This window comes from Muscardinus avellanarius (assembly GCF_963383645.1).
Source record: "Muscardinus avellanarius genome assembly, chromosome: 10".
Taxonomy (NCBI): domain Eukaryota; kingdom Metazoa; phylum Chordata; class Mammalia; order Rodentia; family Gliridae; genus Muscardinus; species Muscardinus avellanarius.
This window is the reverse complement of record NC_137796.1, coordinates 75,101,335-75,124,489: the sequence shown is the minus strand read 5'-3', so window position 1 is coordinate 75,124,489 and position 23,155 is coordinate 75,101,335. Positions and strand designations below refer to the sequence as shown.

Here is a 23,155-nt window from a genome sequence, read left to right as displayed (position 1 = left end):
AGTGCCTAGTGTGTTTTCTTTTGGTACTGTGGATTGAACCCAGAGGCATTCTATCTCTGAGCTACACCCTTGGCCCTGTTAATTTTTAATTTTTGCAGTACTAGGGATACAACCCAGGGGAAGTCTTCCTCTGAGCTACACCCCCATTCATATTCTTTATTCTTTATTTTGAAACAGGGTCTCACTGAGTTGCAAAAGGCTTAAGTAGCTGAGACTGGCCAAGAACTGCGATCCTCCTGTCCCAGCCTCCCAAATGCGGGGGAGCTTTAATTTTGAATCAAGGTCTCAAAATTAAACGCCCAGCTTTAATTTTGAATCAAGGTCTCACTACACTGCTGAGGCTGGCCTCGAACTTGGATTCCTCCTGTCTCAAGCTAAGTACTGGAATTACAGGCATGCAGCATCACATCCAGCTACTGAGTGCCTAATCCTTGGCAGCTGTGTGGCTTGTGTCCCACTTGTTTATCCTGTAGCGGCCAAGCACACTTGCGGTCCTGGTGTCAGGGTCAAGAGATGACTTGTCTAAGGTTCCAAGTGACATGAGGCCTTGGTCTCTCACTACACTCTGGGCATGTGGACAAGAATGGGCCTTAGAGCCGTGTACCTTGATGTGCTGGGTCGGTCTCAGAGACTTAACATTTTGGGATTGTGCCTGGCCGTGCGCTTTACGCCCTTCTGCAGTCAATCCCTCACTCCTGTGGTATTTTCATAGCCATGACCACATCCTCACCCCGGCCTGTCTTTGGGCCAGCAAAGGCCTCCCTCTCACCTAAGAAGGCACATTGCTGTACTCGCGGCCTCCTGCCAGGCCCTCTGCTGGCCTCTTCTGGTCATACTCGGCTTTTCCGTCCTGTTTAAAAATTCTACAAATAAACTGCCAGCTAGGTTGGCGCAGAGAGACTAAAGCCAGGTGTAAAGGCCCGCGGGTCCGGGTGGGAGGTCCGGGGGGCGTGGCTCCGCGGCGGGGCCGGGGGCGGGGCCTGCCGCCCGCTCCGCCAGGGGGCGCCTCCCGGAGCGCGCGCCCGCGGCCTGCGCGTGGCCCCTGCGAGCCGCCGTCGTCGCCCGGCGTTCCGCCGCCGTTCGGCTGCGCTGCGACGGCTCCGCGCGGCGCCGCAGTCCTGCCCGAGCGCCCGCGGTCCGGAGGCGGCGGCGGCGATGGCCCCCTGAGCGGGCCGGAGCAGGGAGCGGGGCGGGCGGGCGCCGTGGCCCAGCCCGGGTCGGGGCGGACGCCGGGCCGCGCCTCTTTGTCTCCGCGGGCGGCGGCGCGTCCCCGGCTCCCGGGCGGAAGTGGGACGCGCGGGCGCCGGGCCGGGCGGCCGCACCATGAGCGACATCCGCCACTCGCTGCTGCGCCGCGACGCGCTGAGCGCCGCCAAGGAGGTGCTGTACCACCTGGACATCTACTTCAGCAGCCAGCTGCAGAGCGCGCCGCTGCCCATCGTGGACAAGGGCCCCGTGGAGCTGCTGGAGGAGTTCGTGTTCCAGGTGCCCAAGGAGCGCGGCGCGCAGCCCAAGGTGCCTGCCCCCACCCGCCCTGCCCTCCCTCGGCCACCAGCACCGGCCGGCCGCCCGCAGCCCCCGGCCCGGCCCTGCGGCCCTATTCAGCCGTGAGCCTGTTTTGCAGGCGAGTGACAGCCCGGCTCCGAGGTGTTCTTGGAAGAGAGATTGGGCACTACCCATTTACCACATCAGAGACCTGTTATCTGGACTCTCAGCCCTTGCAGGTCATCTTAAGGTCTCAGTGAGACATATGATGTGTGTGTGTGTACTGGGGATTGAACCCAGGGACATTCTATCCCTGAGTTACACCCTTAGCCATATTTGTTTATTTATTTTGTTTTGAAACAGATTCGCTCTAAGTTGCAGATGGCCTAAGTAGCTGAGGCTGGCCACAAACCTGTAATCCTCCTGTCCTCCTGCAAGCCTCCTAAGTACTGGGATTACAGGCATGCACCACCATTCTCAGTTTTAGCCCTTTTTTTAAATTTTTAATTTCTTTTTTGCCGTACTGGGGATGGAACCCAAGGGCATTCTACTTCCGAGTTACACCCCCAGCCCTATTTTTTATCCTTTTTTTTTTTTTTTTTTGTGGTACTGGGGTTCCTGGAAGCCCTGCTACCTCCTGGCTACACTCCCAGACCTATTTTTACATTTTTATTTGGAAACAGGGTCTCCTAAGCCAGTGCGCGGCTGGCTTTGAACCTGCGCGATCCTCCAGTCTCTGCCTCCCAAGCGCGGGGATTACAAGCGTGGGCCACCTCGCCCGGCCTTTTTATCCTTTATTTTGAAACAGGGTCTCACTGAGTTGCAAAGGGCCTCACCAAGTAGTAGCTGAGGCTGTCAGTGAAACACTATCCTCCTGTCTTAGCCTCCCAAATTCTGGGATTACAAGCGTGTGTCATCACACCACTCCTTTTTATTTTTTGAAACAGGGTCTCACTAAGATAATGAGGCTGGCTGCAAACCTGTGGTCTTTCTATCTCTACCTCCCAAGTACTTGGTTTACAAGCCAGCAGCAAGCCAGCTGGCATATAACTTCTTTTCTGAGCTTAGCAGCAGTGGGCTGGAACCTGGGCTGCAGAAGAGTAAAAAGTGCCCTGGGAACGCAGATGTATTCCCCATTTTCTTACTGTGTGAACTAACAAGCATGGGGAAGCCACATTCCTCACTGCTTCTCCTGGCTTTATTTTACAGAGACTGAACTCACTTCAGGAGCTTCAGCTTCTTGAAATCATGTGCAATTATTTCCAAGAGCAAACCAAGGACTCTGTGCGGCAGATTATTTTCTCATCACTTTTCAGCCCTCAAGGGAACAAAGCCGATGACAGCCGGATGAGCTTGTTGGGAAAACTGGTCTCCATGGCTGTGGCTGTGTGTCGTATCCCGGTGTTGGAGTGTGCAGCCTCCTGGCTCCAGGTACTGTTCTCTGTTCTGGAAACAGCCTTCCTTTCCAGTGTCTTTGAGGATGAGTTTATTGTCACAATGTCTCACTTAACTGGATTTCTGGAGAGGTTTTTTTTTTTTTTTTTTTTTTTGGTAGTACTGGGGTTCCTGGAAGCCCTGCTACCTCCGGGCTACACTCCCAGACCTATTTTTACATTTTTATTTGGAAACAGGGTCTCCTAAGCCAGCGCACGGCTGGCTTTGAACCTGTGCGATCCTCCGGGGATTACAAGCGTGCGCCACCACGCCTGGCCTGGAGAGGTTGTTTTTTTTTTTTTTTTTTAACATATATTACGTTCTTGATCATTACTGACCTATACTGATACTACTCCTCCTATCTTGTTTTTATATACAGAGTGTAACAATTCTTGAGGACACAGTAGTTTGAAATAGTAGACTAATTTTTTTTAAATGAAGAGGGAAAAGGGCCCCCCCCCCCTTTTTTTTTCTGTGCTGGGGATGGAATCCAGGGGCATTCTACCTCTGAGCTACATTCCCAACCCTATTTTTAATTCTATATTTTGAAACAGGGTCTCACTGAGTTTCAGGGGCCTCATTAAGTAGCTGAGGCTTGTCGTGAACCACAATCTTCCTGTCTCAGCCTCCCAAATGCTGGGATTACAAGCATGCACCACCATGCCGGCCCCTTTTTTTTTTTTTTTTTTTAACTAAGAATTGAACCTAGAGGTGTTCTACCTCCAAGCTATACCCCCATTTCTTTTTAATTTTAATTTTTTTAATTTATATTTTTGTGGTTCTAGGCATTGAACCCAGGAGCTTTCCACCTCTAAGCTACACCCCCAGCCCTATTTTATTTTTTATTTTGAGACAGGGTCTTACTAACTTATGGAGGGCTTCACTAAATTGCACTTGAACCTGTCATTCTCTTGTCTTAGCTTCCCAGGTACTGGGATTACAAATGTGTGTGCCACCACGCCCAGCTGGGATTTTTTGTTTTTAAAATTATTATATATCAGCTGGGTGTGGTGGCACACGCCTCTAATCCCAGCACTTGGGAGGCTGAGACAGGAGGATCGCACGGGTTCGAAGCCAGCCTCAGCTACTTAGTGAGGCTCTCAGCAACTTAATGAGACCCTGTTTCCAAATAAGTTATAAAAATAGGACTGGGTGTGTAGCCAAGAGGTAGAAAGCCCCTGGGTTCTATCCTAGAGTACCACAAGTAAATAAATAAATAAATAAATAAATAAATAAATAAATAAATAAATGTGTATCAGCTGGCTGCTGTGGAAATGCTGTTATCTCAGTGTTGAGACAAGTATCACATATTCAAGACCAGGTTCAGCAATTTAGTGAGACCCTCAGCAACTTAGCAAGACCTTTTTTTTTTAAAAAAAAAAGAATAAGAACTGGAGTTATAGTTTGGAAGTAGAATGCCCCCCTGAGTTCAATCCCTACTACTAAAGAGAAAAGAATTTTTGAGGGAGGTTGTTGGGAATCGAACCTAGGGTCTCGTGCTTGCTAGGCAAGTACTTTACCACTGAGCCAGCCCCCAAAATCTTTTCTTTTCCAGCTTAATTGAGCATTTTCCTTGTAACCTTTTTAGCAATAAAATTTGAGCCAGGCGTGGTGGTACACACTGGTAATACCAGCATTCAGGAAGTAAAATTTGGCTAGCAAAAACAAGTTATATATATTACTCAGGTGAATCTCTGAAATCTATACCTTAATTCTCACCAACCCAATTTCTAGAAATCCAAATCAATCTTTTGTATTATGTTTAATTTTAGGAATACTTTTATTTCTTGACAATCTCGTACATAGATTCACAAATTTATTTGGCTAAACATCCTCTTTTCAAAAAGGAAAAAGAAAAAAAAAGAGAAATCTTACCACCTACCTGGAAATCTACCTTCTTTTACCAAATAGAAAGATACACTGACAAATTTGTGTTCTTTTATGTATCTATATTTAATTCTAGTTCCCCACCACCACCAAGGGGGGAGGTATTGCTCACTTTGGGAATCTGTGATAGTAAAGTCAAGTTTATCCTCTTTTTTTTTTTTTTGGTACTGGGAATTGAACCTAGGGTGACTCTACATCCCCAGCCCTTTTTATTTTTTGTTTTTAAACAAGGTCTCACTAGGTTGCTAAGAGTCTTGCTAAATTGCTGAGGCAGATTCTTTTTGTATGTTACAAAGCCATACAGCAAAAGTTTGGAATAAGGTAAGAATCCTTTCTCTTAGAAAGGTCAAGCAGATACTTCTTGGCAACATTTTCTTTACACAATGGCATACTATTTATATAAAAGGTCTCAACCTATAAAAATCTTGACAAAGGCAGCCTTCTAATCCAATGCAGCCAGTTCCATTCTGTGGACTGCTACTTGATCTTTACACACAAGAATACCTCTGACATATTCAGCTTACAGCCAGGCGTGGTGGCGCACGCTTGTAATCCCCACGCTTGGGAGGCGGAGATAGGAGGATCGCGCAGGTTTGAAGCCAGCCTCACTGGTTTAAGAGACCCTGTTTCCAAATAAAAATATAAAGCCGGGCGTGGTGGCTCACGCTTGTAATCCCAGCATCTGGGAGGCTGAGACTTTAGGATCGCGGTTCACGGACAGCCTCAGCTACTTAGTGAGGCCCTCTGCAACTCAGTGAGACCCGGTTTCAAAGTAAAGAATAAAAAATAGGGCAGGGGTGTAGCTCGGGGGTGAATGCCCCTGGGTTCCATCCCCAGATCCGCAAAAAATAAATAAATATTTAAAATATATATATAATAGGTCTGGGAGTGTAGCCCGGAGGTGGAAGGGCTTCCAGGAACCCCAGTACCACCAAAAAAAAAAAAAAAAAAAAATTCAGCTTACATCCCCTCCCATAAGAGAACTTGCTTGAAATCTGACAGTCTTGGTTCATTTATCAAAACTGACTGATTTCCTTGAACTTTATGAGGTTCAAGGGCTCCAGAGTTAGGTTGATCTCACTCTCCCCATTTCTTTCTCATTATCTCCAACCAGACTTTTGTTACATAATCACACTAGAATCTGAAGGAGCATCCACTTGCATTTCTGAGTTTTCTCCATCCTCGAGTTCTTCTAAAATGACTCCTGTGTTGGCTTTGGAAACTCTTGTCCAAGACACTATTTACCCATGCCAATTCAGCATCTTTGGCCTTACAAAATTGAAGGGAGCTGACAAGTGAGTCTTTTTTTTTTTTTTTTTTTGGTGTTACTGGGGGTGGAACCCAGGGGCTTTTCTACCTCTGGGCTATATACTCCCAGATCTATTTTATTACTTTATTTGGAAACAGGGTCTCACTGAGTAGCTGATGCTGGCTTCAAACCTGTGTGATCCTCCTGTCTCAGCCTCCCAAGCACTGGGATTACAAGCGTGCGCCACCACTCCCCACAAGGGTTGTTTTCTTTTGTCTTCAGAACACCTCATCAATTTATCACTCATCCATTCTCCCTGGGACTTAGAAAACTCCACCACATTATAACTGACATTATTTAGTAGTGCCAGTGAGTCAACACCCAATCCTGCATCTTTAGTTCTCCAAATCTGATCAAGAAGTTGAGCAAAGCCAGGCATGGTGACGCATGCTTGTAATCCCAGCATCTGGGAGGCCGAGGCAGGAGGATCAGGGTTTGTGGACAGCCTCAGCTACTTAGCGAGGCCCTCTGCAACTCAGTGAGACCCTACTTCAAAGTAAAGAATAAAACATACGACTGGGGGTATAGCTTGCAGATAGAATGCCCTTGGGTTCCATCTCCAGACCCACAAATAAATAAATACATAGAAGAAGTTGAGCAAGTTCCAAAACTCTGTCTTCTGTGTCCATGGCAGTTAGGACATTTCCATCACCTTGAAGTGTTTCTAGGACATTTGTCAGAAGTTGCTCATCTCTGTATTTTCCTAGGCTGCACATATATAGTATTAAGTGAATCTGATCAGTAGAGAGAGTCTGCTTAACATTTCCATTTAAGTGGCTACAATCTCCCTCTTGTGGTTGAAGTCTACTGCATAAACAATTTCTTCTCCATCTTTGACTATTTTCCATATTGTTCTGCCTATCATATGACCAGCTGACAGGGGTGTGATGGGGTGTGATAGACAAGCCATGTCCTTTACCTTTCAAATTCACAATTTGAGACAATTTTAGCTGCTGTATTTTATCAAAGGCTGCATCCACCTCATCTAGTTTAAAGAGTATAAAGTCTTATGTATTGTCCATACTCATAAAGATCATACGTGAACATCTGTCCCATTTTGTAAACAGGGATGGTTGCATAGAGAGTTCAGACCCAGCTTTCCCACCGTGTATGGAGGGCCCCATGACGGAGAGGATTGGGGTGAGACAGTAGCACTCTGTCGATCTGGGGAGCATGCTTATGCTTTCTCAGGGAGTCCATAATATCCATGGAAAAGTGCTTATCCCAGCCACAGTCCAATAAAACTCTAAACCCATCAACCTGGAGAAGATAACAAAGAACAGATTCCTCTTGGACCCCAGAGAGGGTAGTTAATTTGATAATAGATGTCATCTTTTTGGTCCAGTAACCAGACCTAAAAGATTTGTATCTCAGTTGCCTATATGATGACATACTGTGAATTCAGAGGAAAAGTTCTTTATTAATCTCATCAAGCTTCCTCCATGCCGTGCACTGCCCTTCCCAACCCCTGGTCAACACAAACTCGGGAGCAGGAAGACCTCAGCAGCAGCAGCCTAAACAAATATTTTAATCATGGTAGTTCACTGACTCTTCTAAACCTCTTCATTGTGCTAGGAACTATTAATTTTTACCAGTGGAGTCTCTCCTGGAATCCTGCAGGCTTACAAAAGTGATCACATCTCACCTGAAGTCAGTAATGATCTTTCCCAAGGCTCTGAAGCAGAGGTTAGCAGTGGTTTTAGGTAAATATTTTAGTCTTTGCAGGCCACATTGTCTCAGCTACTCAGCTCTGCCCTTATAGTGCAAGAGCAGCCTTAGACAGGAGGTGAACAAATGAACATGGTTGTGTCTCCGTGAAACTTGACTCGCAAGACAGGTGGTGGGGTGGGTTTGGCTTTAGATTGCAAAGTAGCTGTTAACATCTCCCCTTCTCTACTGCAAGTGGTTCCTCCAGTTGTGGTGGTCTTTGCCATTTGTACACAGCTGCTACCTGCTCATGACACCTGTACTCACATAGCCTGTGGCTTCTTTCCAGCGGACACCTGTGGTCTACTGTGTGAGGCTCGCCAGGGCGCTCGTGGATGACTACTGCTGTTTGGTGCCAGGCTCTGTTCAGACACTGAAGCAGATATTCAGTGCCAGCCCTCGATTCTGCTGCCAGTTCATAACGTCTGTCACTGCACTCTATGACCTGTCATCAGGTAAATGTTTCAATGTTTTTGCCACCAGTGAAACTTCGGCTAATTGCTGATTTTATTTTCCAGTGAGTGCTTCGGTCTGAATTGTACTTCTTTATTTTGGGCCTAAAGCCAAAGGTGTGAGCAGCTGGACCTATGCAGCTTGCTAAGAGGGAGCTTTCTTCAGTACCCATTGCCTGAGTCGGAATGGGCAGAAGTGGCAAACAGCCCCAAAAGCCAGAGTCTGGAATCTGGTGAGAAGTAGCCTTTTCCCTAGACATATCACCTGCCTTTTTATTTTTTTCTATTTTCAAAAGTTCAGAAAAGTTGCAAAATCTGTACAATAGGCCAAGCACTATGGCACACACCTATAATCCCCGTGTTTAGTAGGCTGACACAGAAGATTGCAAGTTTGAGGCTAGCCTTAGCAACTTAGGGAGAGCCTCAGGATCTTACACTCTGTTTTAAAATAAAGAGCCAGGCATGGTGACACACATTTGTAATTCCAGTACTGGGAGGCTGAGACAGGAGGATCACAGGTTCAAGGATAGCTTTAGCAAGTATTGAGAGTCTCATCAACCTAGCAAGACCCGGCTTCAAAATAAAAATAAAATAGGGCTGGGGTATAGCTTAGAAGAAGAGTGCTCCTGGGTTCAATTCCCAGTACCGCAAAAAATAAAAAGGGCTGGGATGTCAGGCCTGGTGGCATATACCTGTAATCCTTGTACTAGGGAGGCTGAGACAGGAGGATCCCAGGATCTAGGCCAGCTTCTGCAACTGGAGAGGTTCTCAGAATATAGTGAGACCCCGTTTACAGATAAGAAATGAAATAGGGCTTGAGGGTGTGGCTTCAAGGTAAAAGATCCCTTTGTTCAACCCCCAGAACAACAACAACAAAAAGTAGAACAAATACCTGTGTATTTCTCACCTAAATTTAACCATTAGCATTTTGCCATGTATTATCTTTGTACCCACAGATACAACTGGATATTTTTCCCTGAACTGTTGAGAATTTGTTGCTAATGTCATGTACCAAATGTTTAAATATGTATCTCTTAAGAATAAGAATGTTACCTGGTGTGGTGGCATAGGTTTGTAATCCCAGTGTTTGAGAGTCTGAGACAGGAGGATCACACAGGTTCAAAGCCAGCCTCAGCTACTTAGTGAGGCTCTCAGCAACTTAGTCAGACCCTGTTTCCAAATAAAATATAAAATAGGTCTGGGAGTATAGCCTGGAGGTAGAAAGCCTTGGGTTCCATCCCCAACCACCCAAAAAAAAAAAAAAAAAGAATGTTCCCATATATATTCATGGTACATTATCACACATAAGAAATGTAATGTTAGTGGAATACTCTTATGTATAGGTTATATGCAGACTTCCCTAATTATCTCAGTGATGTTTTATTCTGTTTTGTTGTTGTTGTTTTTTTTGTTTGTTTGTTTGTTTTGGTTTTTTTGTTTGTTTGTTTTGCGGTACTAGGGATAGAACCCAGGGGCATTCTACCTCCGAGCTACACCCCAGCCCTCTTTTTTTTTTTTTTTTTTTTAAGTTTTAAAGGAAAAGGCAGGGCATGGTGGCACACACTTGTAATCCCCGCGCTCAGGAGGTGGAGACAGGAGGGTTGCGCAGGTTCGAAGCCAGACGCACTGGCTTAAAAAAATATAAAATAGGTTTGGGAGTGTAGCCCGGAGATAGAAGAGTTCCATCCCCAGTACCACACACAAAAAAAAGATAGACTACAGAAGACAATCACAGCCCCCATGCCATTCAGGAGTGGCATGGGGGTGGTGGTTCAAATGAATTCACCCACCCAGCCCTCTTTTTTTATTTTTTATTTTGAAATACGATCTCACCAAGTTCCAAAGGGCCTCACTAAGTAGCTGAGGCTGTCTGTGAACTGCGATCCTCCTGTCTCAGCCTCCCAAATGCTGGGATTACAAGTGTGTGCTACCACACGTGGCTTTAGTAATGTTTTTTATTACCTCATTTTTACTTTGGGGGCTTAGGAAAATTATAATTGAATCTGGTGTTCAATACCCAGTACCCCCCAAAAAAAATAAATCCCAGAAATTTTTGGCAGCAGTCCTGCATAGGTGAGGGCATGACCTCAGTGCTCAAGGAGGTACACAAGCCAGTTCTCCTGTGAGTGACATTTTTAGATATCTTCAGCAAGATGTCAATAGAGGCCTTCAAGAAGACCATGAAATAGTGTTTGACTTTGGCTGGGAGAAGCCCACATCTCACATTTCTGTCTTGCAGCAGAGCTCTCTGGTCATACTAAAAAGATCCATCAAAAGTTGACTGGCACCAGACTTGGTGGCACATGCATATAATCCCAGTATTTGGGAGGCTGAGATAGAAGGATTGCAGGCTTAAATAATAAAGCTTAAGGACAGCGTCAGCAAGTAGTAAGACTATCATCAATCTTGCAAGATCCTTTTTCAAAATAAAATAGAAAATAGGGCTGGAGGTAAAGGTCGGCGGTAAAATGCCCCTGTGTTCAACTCACAGGGACACGGACACACACACATAAACACACACAAAAATGGAACCTGGTGTGGTGGTGCATGCTTGTAATCCCAGTATTTGGGAGGCTGAGACAAGAGGATCACAGGTTCACAGCCAGCCTCAGCTACTTAGTGAAGCCCTTTGTAACTTAGACCCTGTTTCAAAATTAAGAATAAAAAATAAAGCCAGGCGTGGTGGTGCACGCTTGTAATCCCCGTGCTTGGGAGGCGGAGACAGGAGGATCACACAGGTTCGAAGCCAGCCGCGCTGGCTTAAAAGATCCTGTTTCCAAATAAAGTATAAAATAGGTGTCTTGGAGTGTAGCCTGGAGGTAGAAGGGCTTCCAGGAACCCCAGTACCACAAATAAATAAATAAATAAATAAATAAGTAGTGGAGGTATAGTTCTATCACCAGTACTGAAAAAAAAAAAAATGACTAGCTATGGTCAAACTGACACAAGGACCTCTCCCACTCACTGGGCTCTGCTGCCCACTTCCTACCTCCAGGAACAGGTTCCAACACAGAGAGATTGACGAGCAGGATTTCTGTGCACTGAGCTCTTCCACATCTTATGTCCTTGTGTGGCTCCTAGGCAGGAGCTGTGTGTATCCTCCCCGCGCCCCCCAGTACTGGAGATGTAACCCAGAGGCATTCTACCTCCAAGATACAGGCCCAGCCCAATTTTTTTTTTTGGAGGGGGTGGAACCCAAAGGCTTTCTACCTCCAGGCTATACTACCAGACCTATTTTATATTTTATTTGGAAACAGGGTCTCACTAAGTTGCTAAGAGCCTCACTAAGTAGCTGAGGCTGGCTTCAAACCTGTGCGAACCTCCTGTCTCAGCCTCCCAAGCGTGGGGATTACAAGTGTGCACCACCACACCTGGCTTTATTTTTTATTCTTAATTTTGAAACAGGGTCTAAGTAGGCTCCAGCCCTATTTTTTATTCTTTATTTTGAGACTGAGTCTCACTGAGTTACAAAGGGCCTACTAAAGTAGCTGAGGTTGTCTGCGAACCAAGATCCTCTCCCAAATGCTGGGATTACAAGTGTGCACCACCACGCCCAGCATGTGTATTGTTTTTCCATGTTGGAAAATCATGGGCCTTTCTGTGCAGAGCCAGGCTGCACACCTGCTTTTCTGCTTGTGTTTCAAGTTCCTACCCTGCCCTCTGCTCTTGGTGCCTAGATGGCTGACAAATAGCAAATAGTTTTTATCCAGCTTTATTAACTAAACCAGCAGTATGAGAGCTTTTTCTTTTATATCTTTGGTACTAAGAATTGGTCCCAGGGCTATTCCGCCTCCAAACTATACCCCAGTCCTATTTACTTTTTTATTTTGAAATAGGGTCTTACTAAGTTGCTGAGGCTAGCCACAAATCACAAACCTGTAATCTTCCTGTCTCAGCCTTCCAAGTAGTAGTATGGATCTCTGCCATCTTCCTAACTGTATTTGAGCCTTTTTTTTTTTTTTTTTTTGTACTAGGGATTGAACCCAGAAGCATTCTACCTCTAAGCTATACCCCTAGCTTAATTTTATTTCTTATTTGGAAACAGGGTCTCACTAGGTTGTAGAGAGCCTTGCTATATTGCCAAGGCTGGCTTTGAACCTGTGATCCTCCTGTTAGCCGCCCAAGTACTGGGTTTACAAGTGTGCGGCACCATGCCCAACCGAGCCTCCTTTTAATTGTAGCTTTTTTTGTCCTAATTCTCTAGAAAGTTTGTGTGGAAATAGTGTAGACATGCAAGTGCATGCTGATTCCATACTCTTTTTTATTTTTTTTATTTTTTGGTGGTACTGGGGTTCCTGGAAGCCCTTCTACCTCCGGACTACACTCCCAGACCTATTTTTACATTTTTATTTGGAAACAGGGTCTCCTAAGCCAGCGCACGGCTGTCTGCCTCCCAAGCGCAGGGATTACAAGCGTGCGCCACCACTCCCGGTTCTCCATACTCTTTTGGAGCAGTTTGCCACTGCAGTGGGGGTAGGTCTTGTGGCGTGGTGGTGTGCTGCTAGAGTGGAACTTTCCCTGTCTTTTTCCTGCAGAGGCTTCCCCAGAGCTGTTATTAGCAGGGAACTGTATCCAGGCCTTTCATCTTCCAAAGGGGTGATTTAATTAAACCCAGCTCACAGCATTAGAGTTGTATTTGAGGCCAACAGGACAGAAATGGCCTTAACATTGGGAATGGCTGAAGTAGCATATGGAATGGGAAATACCAGTGACATACAGAGTGCCTCTGAGACATGGTGTTTTTCTTGTCAGCCAGTAAGGCAGTCTGATATATCAGTGAGTCCTCAAGCCAGTTGGCACAGTGGTGGCTCTGGAGGCTCATACCTAGTGACCACCATCAGAATGCCAGTTGATGCCAAGTATGGTGGCACACGCCTGTAATTCCAGTACTTGGGAGGCTGAGAAGGAAGGATTGCAGGTTCAAGGACAACCTCAGCAACCTAGTGAGCCACTCAGTGAAACAAAAAATAACAAGGGCTGTGGGTATAGCCTGGAGGTAGAATGCCCCTGGGTTCAATCTCCAGTAACACACACACACACACACACACACACACACACACACACACACACACAGAATGGCAGTCGATGCTGCTTTTGGGTGCTGTAGTAAAGAGAACATTCTGTTCTGGGGGAGCCTGCTTTCAAACAACAAAAAGAAGCTCACCCACCCTGCAGAGTTCCTTATGCCTGAGCAGTGCTGAGGAGGAAGGTGTGGAGATTGAGGGTCTATTTGCTCACATCATGTGCTTGCCAGTATGGCCAGGCACATGTGCACGTATGGACACACTTATGGTGGTTGGACCTGGGGCCTACACCAGAGCAGAGGGTGTGGGCCTGGCGTTGCCCGGACACACACACACCTAAGGAGTCAGAGTCTGATGCAAGACTGCCAGTAGCTGGTGCTGCTCCTGTCACTTCAACCAAACAGTGGGAACAATCTCAGCGACTAGATCAACGTCCAGAGAAAGAGCAGCTGGAGCCTCATCCCTGAGCCTTGCCTCCCATGCTCTCCCCTCGTGCTCAGCGTGGAAAGGGCTCTGTCGGCCTCAGGAGTACATGGCCCCAGAGAGGAGGCTGGGGGTGCAACTGGCTGGAGGACGTGAATGCTGACCCTAGATGGGCAGTGTTGCCTGGTGGTCTACCAGCCAGCCTGCCTGAGGTCAGATTTGAGTCTCACCTCATCCTTTTTATTTTTATTTTTTTAAATATATATCCTGGCGATTGAACCCAGGGGCATTCCATCTCTGAGTCACACCCCCAGTCCTATTCTGTTTTATTTTGAAATAGGTTCTCGCTAAGTTGCTGAGGATCTCGAGAAGTTACTGAGACTGGCCGCAGACCTGCAACCCTCCTGCCTTAGCCTCCCAAATCCTGATCATGGGTGTATGCCATCGTGCCCAACTTCTCCACATACTTTTGTTGTTGTCGTTGTTGTTGTTGTTGTTGCTGGGGAGTGAACCCAAGGGGCATTCTACATCCAGGCTTTACCCCCAGCCCTTTTTTATTTTTAATTTTGAAACAGGGTCTTGCCAAATTACTGAGGCTGGCTATGAACTTGCAATCTTCCTGTAGCAGCCTCCCAAGTACTGGGATTACTGGCATGCACCATTTGCCTGGTCTTTACACGTGTGTGTGTGTGTGTGTGTGTGTTACTGTGAGTTAAATCCATATTCTACCTCCAAGATAACACCCTAGCCCTATCTATCTGTTTATTTTTATTTATTTGCAGTACTGTGGATTGAGCCTGGGGGCATTTTACCTCCAAGCTGCACCCCCAGCCCTATTTTTTATTCTGTATTTTGAAATAGGATTTCACTAAGTTGTGGAGGGCCTCATTCTAAGTAGCTGAGGCTGGCCACAAAACTATGGTCTTCCTGTCTAGTCTCCTGACTACTGAGATTCCTAGTGTGCACCACCATGCCCTGTTCCTCATATACTTTTGATGTGGAAGTTACTTAACCTTGCTCTGCCTTAGTTTCCTTATCCCTTATGTGGGGACGGTAGGTTTGCACAAGGATGCGTGGGTTGACCTGTGTGCAGGGCTGAGATCCATGCCTAACACAGTCAGCCTAGGATGAGTGTCGGCATGTGTCCTTACTGTTGCTCTATGTGCAGCTCCTGGAACGTGCTGGGTCTCAGGGATTACGGGAGGTGAAGGTGTTGCTTAGACAAGGGTTTCGGCCTTGGTGCTAGAATGGCCATTGGCAGTGGACTGACAGGACTCTATGCTGCTCCCTGAGGGCTACCATAGCTGTCACTGCACCATAGGGGACACAGTGAATGTAGGGAAAAAACCTACTCACAGGGAAAGGGCCAAGTGTGGTGGTGTGGGATATAAAAAGTGTGGAGTAAAATAGGTCTGGGAGTGTAGCCTGGAGGTAGAAGGGCTTCCAGGAACCCCAGTACCACCAAAAGAAAAAAAAAAAAAGTGGAATTTTATTTAAGTTGACATCCAGGAGAAGATTGCTTCAACGTATAATGGAGTTCTGGGAAAATGTTGACTTAACGTGTCTTGGCCAGAGGGTCCAGGCCACTGGGGATATAACACTGATGAAGAAAGGAGTTTCAGCTCTCACAGATGACTGTTCTAGGAAAGGAGAAAATAGATGAGCCAGGCAGCAGTGTTCTGAGTGCCAGGCAAGAAGGCTGTGAACTTGGGATCCCTCTCTCCTGTCTGTTCTCCTTCCTGCCCCAGGGCCACGAATGCTTCTGACTCAACCAACCATCTTTGTTTGCAGATGACCTCATCCCACCTTTGGACTTGCTTGAAATGATTGTCAACTGGATTTTTGAGGACCCAAGGTTGATTCTCATCACTTTTTTAAATACTCCAATTGCAGCCAATCTACCAATAGGATTTTTAGAACTCACCCCACTCATTGGATTGATCCGCTGGTGTGTGAAGGCCCCTCTGGCTTATAAAAGGAAGAAGAAGCCCTGCCTATCCAATGGCCATGTCAATAACAAGGTTGCAAAGGACTTGGGTGTGGGGATGGACAGAGACTCCCACCTCTTATACTCAAAACTCCACTTCAGCGTCCTGCAGGTCCTCATGACGCTCCAGCTGCACTTGACAGAGAAGAATCTCTATGGGCGCCTGGGGCTGATCCTGTTTGACCACATGGTCCCCCTGGTAGAGGAGATCAACAGACTGGCAGATGAACTGAACCCCCTCAACGCCTCCCAGGAGATTGAGCTCTCGCTGGACCGGCTGGCACAAGCTTTGCAGGTGGCCATGGCCTCAGGAGCTCTGCTGTGCACGAGAGGTGGGTCCTTCCTGCCAGGCCTCCTGGGAATGGTGACAGCACTGCAGACAGAGAGAAAATAGGGGCTCCTAGACAGACCCTGTCTTTGCTTCTTTTAGGACCTCCTAGTGAACACGGGAAGAGGGTAAAGGCACCCAGAAAATCCCCCAGTGGCACCTGCTACTCTGCTCTCCCCGCACATCCCATCAGAGTTCCTGATTTGCCACAGACCTGAAATCTGGACATCACTTGGCACTCTTGGCTAGGACGAGTGACTCCTTGAGAGCATGGGTCATCTTACCTCTTGAGGAATCTTTTTTCTTTTCCTGCAGTCTTTTTTTCTTGAGGCATAATTTACTTACAATGAAATGCACTGGTGTAAGTGCAAAGTCAAATGTAGTCTGACAGACAAGAGGCGCCCGTGTAGCCGCTGCCCTGTTGAGGTGTGGAGGTGCACATGACCATTGACTGTCATGAGGGTTTCCTTTTTTTTTTTTTTTTTTTTTTTTTCTTCTTTGCGGGTCTGAAGATGGAACGCAGGGGCATTCGACCTCCAAGCTACACTCCCTGCCCTTTTTTTTTTTTTTTTAAACGGTCTCACTGAGTTGCAGAGGGCCTCACTAAGGAGCTGAGGCTGGCTGCGAACCATACTCTTCGGGTCTCAGCCTCCCGAATGCTGGGATTACAAGTGTGCGCCGCCACGCCCGGCTTGTCATGAGGGTTTCTAAAGGCTGCATTTCAGTGCTCAGGCTCTCCTCAGAAAATAACATGGTGTCAGTGACCCACCTGTGTTTGCTTTGTGACTGTTGACCGACTCAGGAGGGCTCAGCTGATGGTCCTGGAGTCCCTTGGGTGTCTGATTGCTCAGTGACAGGCCTGCCTTCAGGCTCTTTCCCAGACACCTGACAAATTGTCAATAAGGAACTTATCGATGCCCTTTCCCAAGTGGTGGCTTTTATTTGGGGCCTGTTTGTTAAAGCAAAAACTGAAACAAAGGAGAACCCCATTTCTAAAGGATCCAGGAACATACATCAGCACTGCTGGCACCTTGCTAGGATCCTCGAAAGAACCCCAGTGAACAGTTCCCCTGATCTCCAGTCTGCCTTAACCCTATTTCTCCTTAATTTCAGATGACCTGAGAACCCTGTGCTCCAGACTGCCCCATAACAAGTAGGTGTCTTCAGAGGCTTCTAGCAGGGCTGCTTTTGCTGGGTGGGGAGTGGGAGATGGCGGGTGACAAAGCAGGGCAGACCCCTTTGTCTCGCGTTCCTTGGGGACAGGTGGGCTACAGGGTCCAGAGCTGCTTTCTACAAGAAGCCCCTTTGATGGCAAGTGGGGAGAGGAAGTATTAGTTAATCTAAGTGAGAGGAATCCTAAGAGGTATAAAAGTCCCCCCCTTATTTTGTAGTGTGGGGATTGAACCTAGGGCTTGATGTGTCACACAGGTGCTTTACACTGAACTACACCTCAGTTCCTTTTTTTTTCTTTCTCAGTACTGGGGATGGAACCCGGGGGCATTCTACTTCCAAGCTACACCCCCAGCCCTATTTTGTATTCTTCAATGTCTTAGTTAAGGAGGGCCTTACTAAGTAGTTGAGGCTGGCCACTAACCTGGATCCTCCAGTCTCAGCCTCCCAAGTACTGGGATTACAAGCATATACCACCACACCTGACTTCCCCAGTTCCTTTTTTTTTGCAGGTCTGGGAAGGAACCCAGGGGGCATTTGACCTCTGAGCTACATCCTCTGCCTTATTTTTTTATTTTTTTATTTTTTTTTATTTTGAAACAGGGTCTCACTAAATTGCGGAGGGCCTCGCTAAGAAGCTGAGGCTGTTCATGAACCGTGAACCTCGATCCTCTGGTCTCAGCCTCACAAATGCTGGGATTACAAGTGTGTGCCACCACACCCGGCTCCCCAGTTCCTTTTTAAGTTTTATTTTGAGACAGGGTTTCAAAATGAATTGCTTAGGCTGGCCTTGAATTTGAGATTCTCCTACCTCAGCCTTCCAAGTAGCTGGAATTACAGGCACATACCACCACCATGCCTGACCGAAAAGACCTTCCTGCTGGGAGTCGGGAAACAACAGAGGGTGCTCCATGGGTCATTCAAAGCTTACTAAATTAGCGAGATTCTGATTAGTGGTGAGGATGGGGCACTGGTATTCCTTTGGTGACACTGTGAGTTACATGTCTTTTGGAAAGGACTGTAGACCCGCTGCCCTAGAGCACAGTGCGTTGGTTGTGCCAGGGCTTGGGCTTCCAGCAGCAGGGACCTGTTTTATAAGTTATGCTCTATTTGATTTTCTGTGATGTTGGGGCAGTCTTTTCCCTTGTAAAATGGGGCAGTGCTGTTGCCTGACCCTCAGAGTTGTGAGGATGAAATGAGGTGGTGTTTGTTAGCTCTGTCCTCATCATCTCCCCCATAGGGGACCCTCTCCATACCGTAGGCATAAAGTGTAAAAAGTGGGACCAGTGTCACATGGCTTCCATCAACATTCCAGCCCTTCCATGGTGGTGCACTCCTATAATCCCAGGACCTGGGAGACTGAGGCAGGAGAATCACAGATTCGAGGACCACCTCAGCCGGTAGTAAGACTTATCAACCTAGCCAGACCATGTTTCAAAATAAAAAACAGGGCTAGGAATGTAGCTTAGAGATCAAATGCCTCTGGGTTTAATCCCAGTACTTAAAAAAAAAAAAAAAGCCAGCCCTCCTTCCTGTCCTTGTGATCCCAGGCAAGATCCCTGCCTCCTGGCGTTTCAGTTTGTACACCTAGAAATCAAGGAAATCAAGCCTCAAGTCCCTGGCCTTGCACCCCTCAACCACTCTCATCCGGGCCATAGTGTTTTGTGAAGATCGAATGAATAAAAACACAGCACTTGGAGTAGGACTTGATGTGCCTAAGTGTTAGCTGCTGCAACTATCGCGGCTCCTTTTAGTAGCTTAGGAATTTTATTTCTACAAATCTGTCTTTAAAAAAGAAGCTGAAAAACTAGGTATGGTGGCACATACCTGTAATGCCAGTACTTGGGAGGCTGAGACAGGAGGATCACAGACTCCCCACCAGCCTCAGCATCTTAGTGAGGCCCTCTGCAACTTAGTGAAACACTGTTTCAAAATAAAAACTAAAATAGGGCTGGGGTGTAGCTCAAAGGTAGAAGGCTCCTCGGTTCTATCCCTAGTATAACAAAGGAAAATAAGAAAAGATGTGTGTACAAAAGTGTTTTGTACAAAGGCAGTGTTGATAGTAGCAGACAGCTGGAAGCAGCTTACCTTCCCACAGCACAGGGAGACGTGTAAGTCAGTTGATGTGGGAAGTGTAGAACACTATGTATCCCGTAATTAAGAAGACTGCAGTTGAATGCTTACAGTTGACAACTGCTGGGCACAGGACAGGATTTATAGAAGGGAAAACAACTGAGTAGATTAGTGGAGTTCTTAATGACTTTCTTCATATCATCACGTTGGTCCTTACAGGGAGTTCCTGGGCTCCAGGGCTGGCTTTGGCAGGCAGTGTAGACAGGGGAGCGTGGCAGCACTGTGTGCTGCGGATACCAGGCCGACGAGTCTGGGCAGGAGCTGGCAGGCGGAGACAGATGTGCATATTAGGCCAGGAATCATCTGAGCACTGAGGAGAGGCAGCCGCGTACCACGGTTGGGGCCCTGTTGGTCAACCCGCACTGCTGTGTTCTCCCAGGGGCAGCAGCCTGGGTGAGGAGTCTGCATAAATGACAGAATGGGAGATTCTGGAGAGGTGCAGCCACCCGCTTCTGTGTCCATCAACAGGAGGGACAGGCTGCTGGAGGCCAGCTTTCTCTTATTTTTTTCTGGGTTCCAAGTAATTCCTTGGAATTTCATGTGGAATATTTTAAATTTTGATGGCCTCTTTCATGTTAATTAGCTTTCCACCTAAGTTGGGGACTTCTAGAAACACTTCTCGGGCAAAGTATGCAGGTTCAAACACACACAGCCTGGTGGGATGAGGCGCTGAGGTGAGGCGGGGCCTGAGTGGCACCTAGCAGGCTGGGTTCAGTGATGGGAGAGACTGGCATAGACTCTGAACACTGGACCCAGCTAGACCTAGGTCCTGGGTAAAGGCCCCAGCAGAACAGGCAGAGTTGTGTGTCTGTAGCGGAGGAGGAGGAGGCTGGGGGAGAGGCAGGGGAGAAGGCCTGTGTCCTTGGCAATGGAGAGGTGGGGCGGGTCTGATGGGGAGAAGCTGGGAGTATTGGTTGCCGGAGGCTGATGGTAGGATGCAGGTGGGTTGAGGTGGGAAGAGCTGGGGGTGATGCGCAAGCCCAGAGCTTCTGCGGGCCGGCCTTGGAGGCATGGGCTAGAAAGGAGAAACTCCAGAAGGACCCAGTGTTGGGACCCTGTGCTGAATTGAGGAAGGAGGAGCTCCAGAAGGTGGAGGCTGTGGGAAGGAAAAGGTCTTTCCTGTCGAGGGGAAGGTCCAAGCACTCTGGGGCTTGATCATGAGTAGGAAGGAGTTGGGGGACTGGTGATTCATGCACTCTTCACAGAGACCCAGGGGCCAGGTCCGGTGGGGAGGCTGTGGCCCTGGTGTGGAGGAGCACGTGAGCGGGAGGGGCTGCAGCTCCATGGAGCTGGCCGGAGGAGACTACTCAGATCAGTAGAGGCTGCTGGTTTAGGCCGGCCTACTCTGTGTCTAAGGGGCTGTGCTACACTTTTGATTTCTTTTTTTTCTTTTCTTCTTTTTTCTTTTTTGGCGTGTGTGTGTATGTGTGTGATACTGGGGATGGAACCCATGAACAGTCTACCTCTGAGCTACCACCCCAGGCCTATTTTATTCTTTTATTTTGAAACAGGATCTCACTAAATTGCCAAGGCTGGCTGCAAACCTGTGATCCTCCTGTCTCAGCCTCCCAAGTACTGGGATTACAAGCATGCTCCACTATGCCCAACTACAGTTTTGATTTCAAGGTTATTTGAAAGGCTGGCTCTCATAGAGTTTAAGCTTGCAAGAAGTTCAATTAGCACTCAGTTAGCCGGGCATGGTGGCACAAGTTTGTAATCCCAGCATTCGAGAGGCTAAGAATGGAGGATCACGGTTCTCGGACAGCCTCAGCTTAGTGAGGCCCTCTGCAACTCAGTGAGACCCGGTTTCAAAATAAAGAATAAAAAATTAGCCGGGTGTGGTGGTGCACGCTTGTAATCCCCGCGCTTGGGAGGCAGAGACAGGAGGATCACGCAGGTTCGAAGCCAGCCACGCGTGCTGGCTTAGGAGACCCTGTTTCCAAATAAAAATGTAAAAATAGGTCTGGGAGTGTAGCCCCGAGGTAGAAGGGCTTCTAGGAACCCCAGTACCACCAAAAAAATAAAAAATAAAAAATAGGGTAGGGGGTGTAGCTCAGAGGTCGAATGTCCCTGGGTTCCACCCCCAGACCCACAAAAAATAAATAAATAAATTAGTACTCAGTCATTAAGAATGGTCATAATCCCAGCAACTTGAGAGACTGAGGCAGGATCGCTAGTTCAAGGCCAGTCTGGGCTACTTAGCAAGACTTTGTCTAAAAATAAAAAATACAATGGAAGAAGAAACAAAAAGAACTTCTTTGAGAGAACTGTGGCCTGCTGTCCTGATAGCCATGATGACTGTCCACCGCAAGTGGAAGGCCACATGAGGCTGAAATGGAAGCTGACTTGCGGTGGGCCCCAAGCTCCCGGTGTGGGGGTGCTGCAGGTGCACATTGGGACTTCCCTGTGCCCCAAGGACCTGTGGTGTAGACCCTATTCTCCATAAAAGGCTCTTGTCATTCCCTGGATCCCAGGCTAAACTTGGCCACTGTCGCCTCCTCTGCTCTTCTCCAGCTGCCAGCCCCTCCCCCTCCTGTGCACACTGCTTACCTGCCCTGAGGTCCACATGGCTGTGACGTCCTTGGTGCCTCTCCTGGCCTGTGGGCACACAAGGTGCCACCATGGCCAGGCACCAGGTGCAGGTGGACAGAGCAGGCTCCAAGGCACGTGTGTTACAGGTCATTGTCTCAGAACCAGTGGTCCTAACCCTTCTTCTTATATTTACAGCCTGCTCCAGCTGGTGATCTCGGGCCCAGTGCAGCAGTCACCACACGCAGCGCTCGCCCCTGGGTTCTACCCTCACATCCACACGCCCCCGCTGGGCTATGGGGCCGTGCCAGCCCACCCTGCTGCCCACCCTGCCCTACCCACACATCCTGGGCACACCTTCATCTCAGGCGTGACATTTCCATTCAGGCCCATGCGCTAGGCCAGCCCCTCATGAGCCACCAAGCAACAGTGTGCCTTCTGCACCTGAGTCAAGGAAGCCTCCGGAGAAAGGGATACCGGCCCCACAGAAGAGGACCCTAGGGAGGCGCACACGGCCCTCCTGGCCAGCAGAATCGTCTTGGTGCGGAAGTTCCAAGTCATAGTAGTCCAGGAGCCTCCTACCTGGTCATATTCTTAAAAATCCAGATTGGATGGATGAAAGGAAAACATACAGCCCTCTGCAGAGAGAATGCTGCGGGTGTTTTTAAATATGCCAATTCCGTGAGCCTTGGTTCGCTCATGTCATTTAGACACACTCTCGGAGCCTGCGCCGGGAGGAGCACTGTGGGAGAAGCCGTACCTGCGAGTCTACTTGCCTGGTCTCTTTCCCCGTGAATGTGATGTGTCTGCCATAAACAGGCTTGTTCTGCAGCTCCGTGAGCTCAGAGCTGGGACCGCATGTGTGTGGCACTGGGCACTGCTCAGGGACACTGTCGGGATTTCCCATCAATTTGGAAAGGAACTTCTCTGTTTTATCTGGGGTCTTGAAATTTTCCTTTCATATGTTCAAATAAATTTTTTCTAAACAGTTTTATAGACTATGGAATTTTTTTTTTGAGATGTTGGGGGACTTAACCCAAGGCCTCATACATGGTAGGCAAGTGCTCTACTACTGAGCCAGACCACTCCCCCAGTCTTATGGGTTCAATCCCCAGTGCCAAAAAATTAAATATGAGCTGTGGCGTTTTTCTCTGCAGTGTGTGATGATCATGGTAAAGTGGTCAAGTACAAGCTTTTAGCCACTTTTTTTTTTTTTTTTTTTTTTTTTTTGCGGTACTGGAGATGGAACCCAGGGGCATTCTACATCTGTGCTAAACTCCCAGCCCC

The 23,155-nt window shown here is 47.7% G+C and overlaps 1 protein-coding gene across 2 annotated transcripts; it reads left to right on the top strand.

Annotated features, from left to right (window-relative positions):
* Nucleotides 1-1,323: 1,323 nt before the first annotated feature.
* Nucleotides 1,324-22,268, top strand: INTS15 (integrator complex subunit 15; the record flags this gene model as incomplete). Of its 2 annotated transcripts, XM_080704284.1 has the most annotated exons (7): nucleotides 1,324-1,515; nucleotides 2,752-2,916; nucleotides 8,112-8,277; nucleotides 15,513-15,576; nucleotides 15,811-16,040; nucleotides 17,150-17,189; nucleotides 22,067-22,268. In XM_080704284.1, 7 exons carry the CDS (start codon nucleotides 1,324-1,326, stop codon nucleotides 22,266-22,268), a joined length of 1,059 nt encoding a protein of 352 aa, XP_080560410.1. The 2 variants fall into 2 exon arrangements, with proteins under 2 accessions (XP_080560410.1, XP_080560409.1); XM_080704283.1 differs by having other exon boundaries at nucleotides 2,695-2,916; nucleotides 15,513-16,040.
* Nucleotides 22,269-23,155: the final 887 nt, after the last annotated feature.